Source organism: Oryzias latipes, chromosome 24 (genome assembly GCF_002234675.1).
Source record: "Oryzias latipes chromosome 24, ASM223467v1".
NCBI classification, from domain to species: Eukaryota; Metazoa; Chordata; class Actinopteri; order Beloniformes; family Adrianichthyidae; genus Oryzias; species Oryzias latipes.
In genome coordinates, this window is record NC_019882.2 from 605,460 (window position 1) to 619,878 (window position 14,419).

General features: G+C 45.7%; 2 protein-coding genes across 5 annotated transcripts; one reads left to right on the forward strand and one right to left on the reverse strand.

The window, feature by feature from the left end:
• The first annotated feature begins 3,050 nt into the window (after positions 1 to 3,050).
• LOC101174243 (AN1-type zinc finger protein 3) lies at positions 3,051 to 10,088 on the forward strand. 2 transcript variants are annotated; one of them, XM_023952788.1, is made up of 6 exons: positions 3,068 to 3,564; positions 6,425 to 6,465; positions 6,882 to 7,007; positions 7,984 to 8,049; positions 8,991 to 9,143; positions 9,475 to 10,088. In XM_023952788.1, the coding sequence occupies exons 1-6, from the start codon at positions 3,500 to 3,502 to the stop codon at positions 9,627 to 9,629; spliced, it is 606 nt and encodes a 201-aa protein (XP_023808556.1). In that variant the 5' UTR covers positions 3,068 to 3,499; the 3' UTR covers positions 9,630 to 10,088. The 2 variants fall into 2 exon arrangements, with proteins under 2 accessions (XP_020555909.1, XP_023808556.1); XM_020700250.2 differs by lacking the exon at positions 7,984 to 8,049 and having other exon boundaries at positions 3,051 to 3,564.
• Positions 10,089 to 11,204: 1,116 nt separating this feature from the next.
• Positions 11,205 to 12,864, reverse strand: alv (alveolin). Of its 3 annotated transcripts, none has more exons than XM_011493153.3 (10): positions 12,762 to 12,864; positions 12,637 to 12,696; positions 12,501 to 12,539; positions 12,391 to 12,438; positions 12,277 to 12,323; positions 12,090 to 12,159; positions 11,904 to 12,018; positions 11,629 to 11,801; positions 11,470 to 11,551; positions 11,205 to 11,398 (listed from the first exon to the last, which is right to left on the reverse strand). In XM_011493153.3, the coding sequence occupies exons 1-10, from the start codon at positions 12,796 to 12,798 to the stop codon at positions 11,266 to 11,268; spliced, it is 804 nt and encodes a 267-aa protein (XP_011491455.1). In that variant the 5' UTR covers positions 12,799 to 12,864; the 3' UTR covers positions 11,205 to 11,265.
• Positions 12,865 to 14,419: the final 1,555 nt, after the last annotated feature.

Sequence of the window (14,419 nt, forward strand, 5' to 3'; positions counted from 1 at the left end):
AAAAAATTGCTAAGGTTTTGTTGGAATGGAAAATTTCTCATGCAACAGATAAAATAATTATTGGAGGAGACTTTAACATTGCTTCAAACTCTTGGCTTGATAGATGGACAACAACCAGAACACAATGATGTCATCAGAAACTTCTGTTTGTCGACAAACACATTTGATTACTGGAGATTAAAAACCCCCACATCTAAAAACTATACATGGATCAGTGCATCAAACAATAACCAGCGATCAATAATAGATTATTGGCTCATTTCTCAACCTTTATCTGCTCATGTAGGAAACTGTCAAATAGAACCGTCTCCACTTACTGACCATTGTTTAATCAGCCTTTCCCTAAAACTGTGCAAAAATACACACCCATCTCACAACACGTGGAAATTCAACAATAAACTTTTAATAAATGATATATTTATTAAGGAGATCAAATCTCTATGTTTGAAAGTCAAGGGAATGGAAATGACAAACAAAGGGAAGTGGGAGGGGCTTAAATTTGAAAGCAAACGTATAGCAAGTGAAATTGGAAAAAATGTTGTAAAAAATAGGAAAATAAAGCAAAAGGAAATTGTCAGAAAGATGAATATTTTATGCAACAAGGCTGATCCTTCAGAGGAAGATCTGGCCGAGCTAAACATGCTCCAAAAACAACTTGATGAGATTTATTCAGAAATAGCAAACGGTGCGTTTATACGATCCAGAGCTAAATGGATTGAAGAGGGAGAAAAAACACAACATACTTCTATGGATTAGAAAAATGTAGACAAACAAAAAAACAATTAGGTAAAATAAACAAAAATGGAAGATTAATTGAAGACCCAGAGCAAATTAATTCTGAAATATTTTCATTTTACTCAACTTTATATGGCTCAAATTTTTGCCAAGAAAATTGTGACATATTCTTATTTAATGTTTTCTTTATTTCAAACGCTGGAACATTTTGGATTTGGAAAAAAATTAACACCCAGAATAAATGTAACATGTGGAATAAGGCAAGGATGTCCAATATCACCAAAAATTTTCATTTTATGTACTCAACTCTTAGCATACTTAATTCTAAACAACCCTAATTTTCAAGGCATTAAAGTTTTTGATTTTGAATTCCGCCTTAGCCAGTTTGCAGATGACACAGTATTTTTTCTAAAAGACAAAAACATGGTAATGGAAGCCCTACAAATTATATCCATTTTCTCAAAAGCTTCTGGTCTTCAATTAAACTTACAAAAATGTGAATTACTACCCCTGTTCTCTTGCCTGGAAAAAGAAATGTTTTCAATCCCAGTAAAACATGAAGTGAAATATTTAGGAATTAAATTAATTAGAGATGAAAAAGAAAGGGAAGAAATAAACATAATGGAAAAAATTAACCAAATGCAGAAATCATTCAATCACTGGTTAATCAGAGATCTAACCATTTTTGGAAGAAATTTGTTGTCCAAATCTGAAGGAATTTCAAAATTAATATATCCGTGTCAATCTCTCTACATTAACCCAAAGAATGTTAAAAAAATTAACTCAGTTATTTATAAATTTATTTGGAGAAATAAGACCCATTACATCAGAAAATCTCAACTAATTAAGGAATATAATTTAGGAGGTATAAAGACGACTGATTTTGAATCAATGATTGGAACCTTTAGAATAAAATGGTTAAAAGACTTTATGGCTAACCCTGACTCAATATGGTTTCATATTCCCAAAAACATCTTCAATAAATTAGGTGGATTAGATTTTTTGCTTAGATGTGACTTTGAAATTTCCAAACTTCCTATAAAGATTTCAGAATTTCACAAACAAGTACTTTTCCACTGGAAAATGATATTTAGCCACAATTTCACTCCTCACTGCGCCCCCCTGTGGAACAACAGAGTAATGACCACAAACAGGAAGACCATTTTTCATCCGAATTGGTTTGATCACAAGATTATTTTTGTAAGTGACATTCTTGATTCAAATGGAGAAATTCTTCAGTTAAGAGACTTCAAAAGTAAATATGATATTGAATGTTCAACCAAAGAATTCCAGAAAACCTGCAGAGCAATTCCAATTGCTTTAATACATTTAATAAAAAATACAATACTGTCTTCCTATGTTCAAATTAAACTACCAAATTTAGTAATAGGAGAAATAAAACTTAATGAAAAAAAATGTGATAATAAATACCTAAACAAATCCTTTAAAGGTACATCATATCATGACTTTAATAGAAAAGGGAAATACAAAATAACTGAGACACCTGTCAGTCACATCTGGTGCTCAATTTTGGAAATTCATAAAATGGCCAGTGGCCCCCAAAATAAAAGAAATGCAGTTCAAAATTATAAACAATTATTACCCTTCGGCAGAGACATTGAGAAGCAGATTTGGCTTTGAGGTTGATCCGTGTGATTTCTGTCATGTAGCCCCAGAAACAACCCAACAGCTGTTTTTTTCATGTCCAGTGATCCAAAGATTCTGGCAAGATTTTCATAACTGGCTTAGTCAAAAAATTAACAACATACAATTCACAGAAAAACATATTTTGTTTTATAACAGTAAGTTGCCAAAAGAGTCAGCAAACTTAGTGAACATCCTCCTTCTTTTGGGAAAATATCATACCCATAAGAAAAAGTGGAAAAAAGATCGTCCGAACCTCCTGTGTTTTCAAAATGAAGTCAAATTGTATTTATCCTCATTAAAATGTATTCACAACTCAAATCCTTTCATTGATGACATTTGAAACTCTGCTACAGAATGGTTACAAATCTAGGGTCCAGATTGTTGATTGCCTTTTTTTAATTTATGCTGATGTCTTTTAATATCTTTATACATGCTTCTTTGTTTTTGTTTTTTTTTATCTTTGTTTTTGGAAAAGAGCTGTGCCTTGCATCTTTGTGTGTAGTGTCTGCGAGAGTTTTGTATTGATTATATTTCAATTAGAAAAAAAAAAAAAAAAAGAAATTCAAATCAGGTTACAAAAAAAAAAAAAAAAGGAACGCGTGATGTTATGATTACATTTGTATTAACAGAGAATTTCGCCAGAAAAAATTAATCATAAAGGATCTTATTATGATTTATGAATTTACAAACACTGAAAGAAATGTTTCCGTTTTAGGGATAAATTCTGACGTTTTGTTTGTTTTGTTTTTTCATTGGTTGTGTTTGATATTTCCGGTTTGCCAGAGGTGCTTCCGGTCACGTGGGGAGGTTGGTCTATTATCTGTTTTTCCCTTTCATGCCGCCCTCCCCCACGTATGTCACACTGCTGCTTCGGAGCTTGTCCCCTGGCGGCCCGGGGCCCCGCAGGTTCCTGAGCCGGAGTCATCGCAGGTGAAGCCGCGGACGTCCACCGGAAGCTCCCGCTGCTGGGTTTTTCCTCCTGGAGCGGAGCTTTAAACCCCCGGAAGCTGGAGCACACTTCCGCCTCTGTCCTCCGGACTTCAGAGGAAAAGGTTGGAACCAGCAGGCCCCGGACTCATCCCCGGACTCGCGTATCCGCCTCCTCCGTGCGGGAGTGATGGGAGACACGAGTGGACGCAGCGAAGCCGCGCTGCCGCCCCGCTGCCCCTGCGGGTTCTGGGGGTGAGTGAACCGAACGAAACAAACAGCTGCTGTGTTTGTGCTCCGTGGAGCGGGGGGAGGGGGGTTGTTGGTTGACGTGGCCGTGAATGTTTCCCCGTCGTTTGAAGCCCGGAGGGGATTTACATTATTTACGGGCAGCAGGTTCCGGTCACCGCTGCGCTGCTTCCGCCCAAAGAAAACTCGCGTGTGGCTGAGAGCCACAGTGCGCGTGCGTCTGATCTAAACGGCAAATGGACACAATGAGGTTCCCATGGGCGAAGAGGTGATACCATCATGACACGGTCACGTGACTTCTTTTGCTGGATGTCAGGACGTACCTGTTGGCTGACAGGTGTTTCCTGCAGCACAGGTCCCGCCCACAGTCAAAGGCGGGGCTTACCTGGACAGACCATCACGGGCCACACAGCTGTATGGTTCAGGGGTGTCAAACTCCAGGCCTCGAGGGCCGACCTGGTTTTTCAGAAATCCTGCCTCATCTGCTGTGGATTACCTGGATCAGGTGTGTTTAGCCCATAAGGAGCTTCAATGGCAGCTTGGTTAGCAAACATGCAGGACAGCGGCGCTTGAGGCCTGGAGTTTGACACCTGTGGACTTTAATGTAATGTTATGTAAATGTGTCATCTTATTTTGATCTTTTAGGGTGATTTTAACCGGGACTGCAGATGAAAAATAGCCTTTTGGCTAACTCCGGCATACTGACAGGAATGTTTATTCACATGCGCTGGCTCTGTGTCAAATAAACGTAAAAATAAAACACAGATTCAGGGGCCTTCTGGAATCCCCAGTGAACCCATGCAGCATGTTTCTGGACTGTGGGAGGAACCCACACAGGCCGGTCTTATCGCACGGACGGTTCTACTGATCGGACGGACGGTTCTACTGATCGGACGGACGGTTCTACTGATCGGACGGACGGTTCTTCTGATCGGACGGACGGTTCTACTGATCGGACGGACCGTTCTTCTGATCGGACGGACGGTTCTTCTGATCGGACGGACGGTTCTACTGATCGGACGGACCGTTCTTCTGATCGGACGGACGGTTCTTCTGATCGGACGGACGGTTCTTCTGATCGGACGGACGGTTCTACTGATCGGACGGACCGTTCTTCTGATCGGACGGACCGTTCTTCTGATCGGACGGACGGTTCTACTGATCGGACGGACGGTTCTACTGATCGGACGGACGGTTCTACTGATCGGACGGACCGTTCTTCTGATCGGACGGACGGTTCTACTGATCGGACGGACGGTTCTACTGATCGGACGGACGGTTCTACTGATCGGACGGACCGTTCTTCTGATCGGACGGACGGTTCTACTGATCGGACGGACGGTTCTTCTGATCGGACGGACGGTTCTACTGATCGGACAGACGGTTCTACTAATCGGACGGACGGTTCTACTGATCGGACGGACCGTTCTTCTGATCGGACGGACGGTTCTACTGATCGGACGGACGGTTCTACTGATCGGACGGACGGTTCTACTGATCGGACGGACGGTTCTACTGATCGGACGGACGGTTCTTCTGATCGGACGGACCGTTCTTCTGATCGGACGGACCGTTCTTCTGATCGGACGGACGGTTCTACTGATCGGACGGACGGTTCTACTGATCGGACGGACGGTTCTACTGATCGGACGGACGGTTCTACTGATCGGACGGACCGTTCTTCTGATCGGACGGACGGTTCTTCTGATCGGACGGACGGTTCTACTGATCGGACGGACGGTTCTACTGATCGGACGGACCGTTCTTCTGATCGGACGGACGGTTCTACTGATCGGACGGACGGTTCTACTGATCGGACGGACGGTTCTACTGATCGGATGGACGGTTCTTCTGATCGGACGGACGGTTCTACTGATCGGACGGACGGTTCTACTGATCGGACGGACGGTTCTACTGATCGGACGGACGGTTCTACTGATCGGGCGGACCGTTCTTCTGATCGGGCGGACGGTTCTACTGATCGGGCGGACGGTGCTACTGATCGGACGGACCGTTCTTCTGATCGGACGGACGGTTCTACTGATCGGACGGACGGTTCTACTGATCGGACGGACCGTTCTTCTGATCGGACGGACGGTTCTTCTGATCGGGCGGACGGTTCTACTGATCGGGCGGACGGTTCTACTGATCGGACGGACGGTTCTACTGATCGGACGGACGGTTCTTCTGATCGGACGGACGGTTCTACTGATCGGACGGACGGTTCTACTGATCGGACGGACGGTTCTTCTGATCGGACGGACGGTTCTACTGATCGGACGGACGGTTCTACTGATCGGACGGACCGTTCTTCTGATCGGACGGACCGTTCTTCTGATCGGACGGACGGTTCTACTGATCGGACGGACGGTTCTACAGATCGGACGGACGGTTCTACTGATCGGACGGACGGTTCTACTGATCGGACGGACGGTTCTTCTGATCGGACGGACCGTTCTTCTGATCGGACGGACGGTTCTACTGATCGGACGGACGGTTCTACTGATCGGACGGACGGTTCTACTGATCGGACGGACGGTTCTACTGATCGGACGGACGGTTCTACTGATCGGACGGACCGTTCTTCTGATCGGACGGACGGTTCTTCTGATCGGGCGGACGGTTCTACTGATCGGACGGACGGTTCTACTGATCGGACGGACCGTTCTTCTGATCGGACGGACGGTTCTACTGATCGGACGGACGGTTCTACTGATCGGACGGACGGTTCTTCTGATCGGGCGGACGGTTCTACTGATCGGACGGACGGTTCTACTGATCGGACGGACGGTTCTTCATCATTTATGGTTCCAACAGTAATTAATAATATTCTAAAATGTTTCTGTGGTTCTCTTTGTTTCTTCAGGTCCAGTAAAACCTTGAACTTGTGCTCCAAATGTTTTGCTGGTGAGTAATTTTCTCAGATTTCCCTGCAAAGACTCAAATGCCTACATGCACACGCACATGCACGTCTGTATCTGTGTGGTTTGGTTTTGTGGACAGCAGAAGGTCATGTGACCACCGCAGTCCTGAGCTGAAGTGTTTTTGAGATGCATTCAGTCGTTGAGATGTTGAAGTTCAAAGCAGTTGGAGACGTTTTTCCCGTTCCTGTAAGGATCCATGACCGGGTCCAGACAGAGTTCTTAGAGCCAAGCTGGGTGGTTCTGTTTCATTATTTTCTAGTCTAGAATCTGTTCTGATACTTTCTAAACAATCACTGCTCTGCGTTTACCCAGAATGCATCAGCCCGGTTCAGTAACAAACCGTTAGAAATTCCTCTGGATCTCCATGTTCTCACAGCGTCTCCATCTTGTCCTCTGCAGACGTCCAGAAGAAGCAGCCAGAGGACGACTGCACCCCCCCATCCCCCCAAGGCCCCACCAGCAGCCAGCCTCTGACCCTGCCCTCCACGTCAGCTGGGGAGCCCATTTTCTCCAGCCTGAGAGAAGGTGAGCAACGTTTCCCCCTCCTCATTCAAGAGGGGCTGAACGGTGGGGGGCAATAAGGATGGGGGGGGGGCTGTTTTTTGTCTTGTCTGCTGTGGGAGAACAGAGTTCTAGGAAGTTTAGTGCAGAGGTCAGGAGGTCGTTTCATCCACAGACCAATCATGGAGACGGCTCTGTGTTTGTGGTTCTCCTGAAAAGTGGCTGCAGAACATGTAGAACACGCAGAGAACACGTCTGATCCAATGGTTTGGAACTCCTCTTCATGTCTGCTGTCAGCCCAAACGGACCCAGAACAGCCATCTTCAGATCACGGACCTGTTCCTGACACACAGGTTCTTTGGAACCTTAGGATCATGTTCTGCTTGGTTAGTTTAGAACAATTAAAGGTCTAGAAAATACTGCAGAATCTTTCATAGATCCAGAGCTCCTCCCCTTTTTTATTCCTGTCTAGAGTTCATCATGTTTCCCACAGACCTGAGATCTTTTCAAACTGCTTTGTGTTTTCAGCCCCGTCTCCACGGAGACCAGACTCCTGCAGCAGCATCTTTGTTCAAACATTAGATGATAGTCTTTGAATCTCCTAAAAAAACTAAACTTTTTCCATTTTTAGCTGCTAGAATCTAAAACTAAAGTTAGAATAAGAATCTGTTTCTCATGGAGTTTGGTGGAGAACGACCTAAACCAGACTCTCCATGTGAGTCCTGGCATGTCTTTATGATTCAGACTTTTCAAACGTCCTCAGTCAGAATCCAGCTGTGCTGAACATCTGTGTTAACATCTGGTTCTGATGACGGTTCTTCTGGCTTCAGTTCAGGTAAAGTAAACCGACACGTCTGCCCAGAATCTGAAGCTAAAGCCTCTGCTTTGGTCTTCAGATACCGTCTGCTGCTTCATGGTTCTTCACCTGTTCTCCTGACTGCTTCCCACAGTCAAGGTGACCTTCAGGTGTCGGGTTCTCACATCACAACTTTGTTTGCAGGGGGGCTGTCCCCACAACCAACCCAGGACCTGCAGTGCACCTCCACCAAACGCCCCAGAGAAGCAGGTACTTCTTCTGCCAGCAGGTCCGTCTGACCCCCCCCCCCCCCCCCCCCCCCAAACCTTTCAACCTTTTCTGAGCCACGGCACACTTTAACCTTAAAAAAATCCCGCGGCACACCAGCATCCAAAAATTAAAAAAAGAAGGAGAAACTCATGGTCTGTATTGATCTACAGCCCCTCCCTCCACAATCTCACGTGCATTTTTGAGATAATTGTTGCAGAAAAAGCTGGAAACTGCAGCTGTTTTTTTTTCTAAAAGATGCAATAAAAGTTAAGTTAGAAGATTTAAAAACAGTTTGATGTGTGTTCGTTGGTTTCAAGACGTTTAACAACAGATCTCCGTATTCGCTGTCACTCTCACAACCCAATGCATCATGGGAGATGTAGTGCATAAAACGGCCGGAGATCGGTTTTCGGAGCTTCATGGTTTTGTTCACTTGTTCCACGGTCTGATACCGGATTCTGTGGGAAGCTACACCGCTAAAGACGAGCTTTAGCTGCTATTTTTTTTAGAACTGAGCGACTTTACGAGCTAAATCGGGACAAGGAAGTGAAGACTTTAACCACTTCTGATTGGTCAGACTGATGACATGTGATTAAGCCTCCAAGAATGATTGGTGGAGACAGTTAAAGGGACGGGACGTTTCCAAAATACAGCCGAAGGTGCAGCTGAATCGCGGTACCTTATCAAAATGTCTTTAATAAAATAAAATAAACACAAAGAAAAAGTATTTTATGATCTTTTATATTCCTAAGTCCTCAGTGTTTTATCAGGGCCTGTTTGGATGAACAGAGAGCTGAAATCATGGAGATGGAAAATGTTTTTAGATCAGTTAATGAGGGCAATTTCCCACGGCACACTTGACCATCTCTCACGGCACACTAGTGTGCCGCGGCACACTGGTTGAAAAACACTGCTCTAAGGTTCCGTTTTGTGTGCTCCAGCGTCAAGCCCGGAGAGCGGGGCGTCGCCAGAAAAACGGCTGAGGGAGGGGGCCGGTGAGGATGAAGGGCCCAGACAGAAGAACCGCCGGCGTTGTTTCCACTGCCAAAGCAAACTGGAGCTGGTTCAGCAGGAGCTGGGGTCCTGCCGCTGCGGTCAGTGCAGCCGATGGACAGACGGATGGATGGATGGATGGATTCATGTACAGATAAATGGACAGATAGATGGACACACGGATGGATGAATAGATGGGTGGACGGATGGACGGACGATTGGAGGGACAGATGGATGTATGAATGTACAGATGAATGGGTAGATGGACGGATGAACGGACGGATGGATGGATACAGATGGAGGGGTGCACGGATAGAGGAATGGGTGGATGGATGGATGGATGAACGGAGGGACAGACGATTGGATAGACAAATGGATGGATGGACACGTGGACATGCAGAGTTCCTGATCTGTGTCCTCCTCCTCCTCCAGGCTTCGTCTTCTGCATGAGGCACCGCCTCCCAGAGCAGCACAACTGCCGGTTCGACCACCTGGGCCGCGGCCGTCGGGACGCCATCCTGAAGATGGTGAAGCTGGAGCGGAAGGTGGGCCGCTCCTGCCAGCGGATCGGAGAGGAGTGCTCCTGAGGACCAAGGGCTGCTGCTGCACCTCCTGCAGATGCTGGCTTCTGTCTCCAGGAGAAATCCGGTTGAAGGACGGACTGGGATGTTTGGGATTTCAGCCTCCAGTTCTCCGCTGTGGAGCTGCCCCCTCCCTATTCGTTCCCCATTCTTGGATGATTTCTTGGACCCTCCCCCCGTCAGTCCCGACCTTTCCAGCTGAAGATCTGCCAGCGTTGAGGAGGTTCTGCTTCTTCAGCACCGTGTGGTCATCAGGACTCCAAAAGCTGGAGTGGATCAAACCTAAAAACTGAGGACAAAACCTTTTCTGGACCTTTGACATGAAGATTATTTAACCTCATATCCGTTTGTCAGACATCCCATAATTTCTACATGTAGTAAAACTGATTTTCGTTGGTTTATTTTTCTGTTTCTGCTTAAAAAAAAGTTTGAGAAGAAAAATAAAAATGTAACTGAACATCTGAAGAGTGTCTGGGGGTTAAAGTTCAATCTGCCCAAAGGACTCAACAGTCCTGGATGAAGGTTTTTAGAACGACAGTTTTCACAACGTTTGCTGCTGAACGGCTTCTAGATCTTTGTTCCAGATGTTTGATGAGCTGAAAGTCCATCCCAAGCCTTTCAGACGTGTCAGGCTTTTCTCCACGGTCACGTGACGGGTATGCAGAGTCTGTTTGCAGGCTTGGCCCTTTTTCAGGACCTCTGCAGTCTGTCTGGGCGTGCTGTCAATCAACTTCTGGGCCCAATCCTGACAGCAACCCATTCCTTCAGTGGGTTGTTCCACCCGCCTCTTAAGGGTTGACCAGCTTCTCAATGGGATTCAGATCTGGGGACTTTCCAGGCCGTGGACCCAAAATGTCAACGTTTTGGTCCCTGAGCCACCTAGTCTTATTGCCTGGTGCTCCATGGTTCTGGAAAATGCATTGTTGGAAGAAGTTGCTGTTAGGCACCATTCTGTGTTCATGGTTGTGGTTTGGGGCTCACTCAAGATTGAGCCCCTTAGATGAGAAGCGACCCCACTTGGTCTCGGGATGCTCTCTTTTGGCGCCACAGGACTGATGGTGGCGCTCACCTTTGGGCATCTGCAAAGGCTTGTCCAGAGGCCCAAACAATTGGAAAGATGCATCATGGGAGATTCTGCCCCAGTCCTTTCAGACTAAGATCTGTCCCTGGTGTTTTTTTGGGGAAGTAGTGGCTTCTTTGCAGCCCTTCCTGACACCAGGCCATCTTCCAAAAGCCTTACTGGGATGCAGATGCACTCACAGCTGCCTGGACGCCCTGAAGCATCTTTATTGAACCCCGGTCCTTGATGAGCCTATAAATTGATTTAGGTGCCATGTCAGTTTTATTCCATCAAGGCCAGTGCTGAGCCCAGTCGGGTTTCAATTCCAGAACCCCTTCATCTTTACTTTCTAACCCAGGGCAAAGCAGACTAATGACACACCAGGGGCAGAAGTTGGATTTTAGAGTTCATGTTCACCCACTGACCTCTAGAGTCTTAACATCTGGATCTGCATCTTTGTGACAGAGTCTGCAGACCAGCTTTTAGCCTTTAAACTTCTTCTAAAGAGCAGAACTTCCAGCTTCAGGTTAACAGATCCAGAAAGCAGTTTATTTAGACCATCTCCCCCCCACATCTGTGATGTCAGTATTTGGAGCCACAGCGGTAGAGAGTGTTGATCTTCTGGATGTCCAGTTGGCTCAGACGTTTCCTCTGACCAATGTTCACTCCTTCATTGGGCTGGATGGTTGGACTTCCGTCTTTGCTAAAGTAAGACCTTTAAGACCAAAGAGAGGTTGCATCTTTAAGTTAAACTTGAGGGGGTGCAGTGAGCGGGCTTGGACTCACGTTCCGTAGTGCATGATGGATCCAAAGTCATACGGCAGGTTTAGGGTGTCTCCCATTTTCACATCAAAGTTTCCTTGTTTGCCTGAAATGACAAATCGGATCCTGTCGTCATTTCAGGCCTGAAGGCAGAAACTCTGTGCCCGTGTTCTGATCACTAACCTGGTTTGATGTTATCCCAGATCACAGAGATGAACTGGTCCCGGTCGTACCGGGTGTGCTCATGATACATGCCCACGGCGTGCACCAGCTCATGGCAGAGGTTCCCCACCGAACACGTGGATCCGAAGTAGACCGATTGGGCTCCTCCACTGCAGCCGACGTAGGAGGCGCAACTGGGGGCAGAACAAGCAGGTGAGACACTGGACCAGAGCTCCAGAACCAGCCTCCAGCCGGGTCATTGGAGGCCAACGCCACCAAACGGTTCCTTCAGTTACCCGTCTCCATCCTTGATGTCCAGATAGTTGGCCTCATAGGTTCGTTCCTGGAAGCGGATGCACGTGGCGCTGGTGATCATCGAGAAGGCCTCTTTGATCTCCGACTGTCTGTGAGCTGGAGGGGGGGGGGGGGTGTTAGAGTTGGAATCGGGGGTGACTGAATCCCTCCCCTCTCTGAAGGCTTACCCAGCTCCATGCTGATGGTGTATGGGATGACACCCTGGGCCCACAGCATGTTCACAGCATTCCTGTCGTCCTGCAGAACCGAGAGTCACGGTTGGTTTGATGTGAAGAAAAACAGAAATTGAAAACTTTATGGCTGATCAGAAGGAAGCCTCGGTTCCCGTTCTGAGCGTCTCAGGGTTTGTCCTACCGACAGCAAGATGTCTCCTTCAGCCACAGAGAGGTCGTTCTGCAGCTCTGAAAGACAACAGAACCGGTTCCACATGCTGGACTGAAGACAGGGGAGCTTCTGCTCATGGCTCACCTGGTAACGTTTCTGCACTGGTATTGGCGAGCTGAAGCGCTGAGGCCACTGGGACATGAAACAAGAGTCATGAGAAATGAAACACATCCTGAGGGTCTGCAAGAACCCACCTTTACCTGCACTCTGGTTGGTTGCAGTAGAATTCACACCTGTAGAAGGTTTTCCATCACATGCATGAGAACCAGTGGCTCACAGAAACTGCTGTTATTCTAGTGTAGAAGGATCAGGAACCAGACGTGTACCAACCTGGGACAGACTTGAAAGCCTCCTGTGTGGAGGGAACTGGAGCACCTGCTGCACCTGCAGCTGCAAACAAATCTGCTTTAGGATGAAGCCCTCCAGCTGAAAGCTGGAACTCTTCAGACTCTTACCCATCATAGCACAGCATAGACCCAGGAGCCCCCACATCCTGCAACTCAGACTCTTCTTCTTCCTAGAAGGAGGACCTGCTTTAAATCAGGCCCGGGTCCAATCAAACCCCCAGGTGAGGTCAGTTCTGCTGATTGGCTCCTGACTCAGCCAGGTGAGATCACATCCAACATTCATGAAATGTCCGACTAAACTCCTTCCTGATCGGCTCTAAACTCACAGATAAATGTTGTCAAGTCTTTGGTGAATCTTAGACGGTGAGAACACTAAACCGGAGTTTAAAGTTCATCAGGCTTCCTGAAATGATAAGTTGTTAGAAACTTGACTGGTCCTCAGATTATAGAGTTTAAGGATTGAACTGTTTTCTGTTTGCATGAAGGCCATTTAATTTCATGAACTTTATTAACAAAATTGACACTCAATACATATATCATAGCACAGATTCAATCGACCACTGCAGGGGCCAAAGGAAGAAAGCAATAAATGAAATCTAAATGGATCTAAGCAGAGCGTAGATGGTTTCATGAACCGGGTCAGGACGTCTTAGATTAACATTGTATAAATATTTATATCCTATTGTTGTGATTATTCTCAGCATCTGCTATCAGTACCATAGTGCATGCAGCTTACTATTAACATGGTTGAATTACACTTAATCACAATTAGTTGCTGCTAGAAGTTGAAGCTGGGAAAGTATGGAGCACTGGGGTTCTGTCCTCTACTCTCATCTACTTCTACTCTCCTCTATTCTTGATTATTTCTTTCTCATTTAGTTCTGTTTGGTGCAGTGGGATTCAGACATTGTCCCTCTTTCCCCTCCGGAGCAGTGATTCCAGATTCCAGTTGGCTGGTCTCTGCTCTCTTAGGAGTTTTTCCTGACGGAGGCTCTAAGGGCATGGATGTTTAGTTTAGTGTAATTTATCAATCAGCTACTGTATTCTAGAACTGATGTCATGTTTTGTACAATTAGTGAGATTGGTTAAGACATCTGTGTTGTGATATTGGGCTAAATGAGTCAAACTGAGTTGAATTGAATTTAAAGAGAGAGAAACATGATCAACTAAATTACAAAGCATATTTCTAATGATCACAAACCTAAAAAGATGTGGAGACAAAAGTGACTCACTAATTATTCTTATTGCTATTTTCAAGTTTTTAAAACCTTTAAATTCTCTGATTTTTCATTTAATTTAGCCTATTTTTTATTTCACAAATAAATCTTGACACACAGGTTTGTCATTGGAATCCTGTGTTTATTCATTCATTTCTTTATTTAACAGGGACAGTGCACATTCAACGCATGGCTGTAGGAGCCAGAATCAGCCCAAAGGCTGTTTTTCATCTGTCGTCCCAGGACAGGTGTTCAAATCGTCAACCTAAAAACCTCAAAGCATCAATTTAATACATTTAAAGAAAATGGACAATAAACAGTCATTTAAAATACATAAAACATGCACACAGTGAGAAAAATAAAAACAAATCTCAAAGACACAAAGGTGACGGATCAGACAAGGAGAGGCAGGCATTAAAATAGTTCAATGTTCAACTTAACGTATGAATATTACGACGGAGTTTAGGGCCACCAAAAAAAAAGTTAATTTACGAGATAAAAACACGTAATTTCCCTTTTTTTTGGTGGCCCTAATACTCCCTCGTAGAA

What these genes read in the sequence shown, in the direction of transcription:
- LOC101174243 (XM_023952788.1), top strand. Translation starts at nt 3,500, where the DNA reads ATGGGAGACACGAGTGGACGCAGCGAAGCCGCGCTGCCGCCCCGCTGC. An exon ending in TGCCCCTGCGGGTTCTGGGG is followed by an intron (nt 3,565 to 6,424) that starts GTGAGTGAACCG and finishes TTGTTTCTTCAG; the next exon opens with GTCCAGTAAAACCTTGAACT. An exon ending in TTTCTCCAGCCTGAGAGAAG is followed by an intron (nt 7,008 to 7,983) that starts GTGAGCAACGTT and finishes CTTTGTTTGCAG; the next exon opens with GGGGGCTGTCCCCACAACCA.
- alv (XM_011493153.3), bottom strand. Translation starts at nt 12,798, where the DNA reads ATGTGGGGGCTCCTGGGTCTATGCTGTGCTATGATGG. An exon ending in TCTATGCTGTGCTATGATGG is followed by an intron (nt 12,697 to 12,761) that starts GTAAGAGTCTGA and finishes ATTTGTTTGCAG; the next exon opens with CTGCAGGTGCAGCAGGTGCT. An exon ending in CAGTGCAGAAACGTTACCAG is followed by an intron (nt 12,324 to 12,390) that starts GTGAGCCATGAG and finishes GTTGTCTTTCAG; the next exon opens with AGCTGCAGAACGACCTCTCT.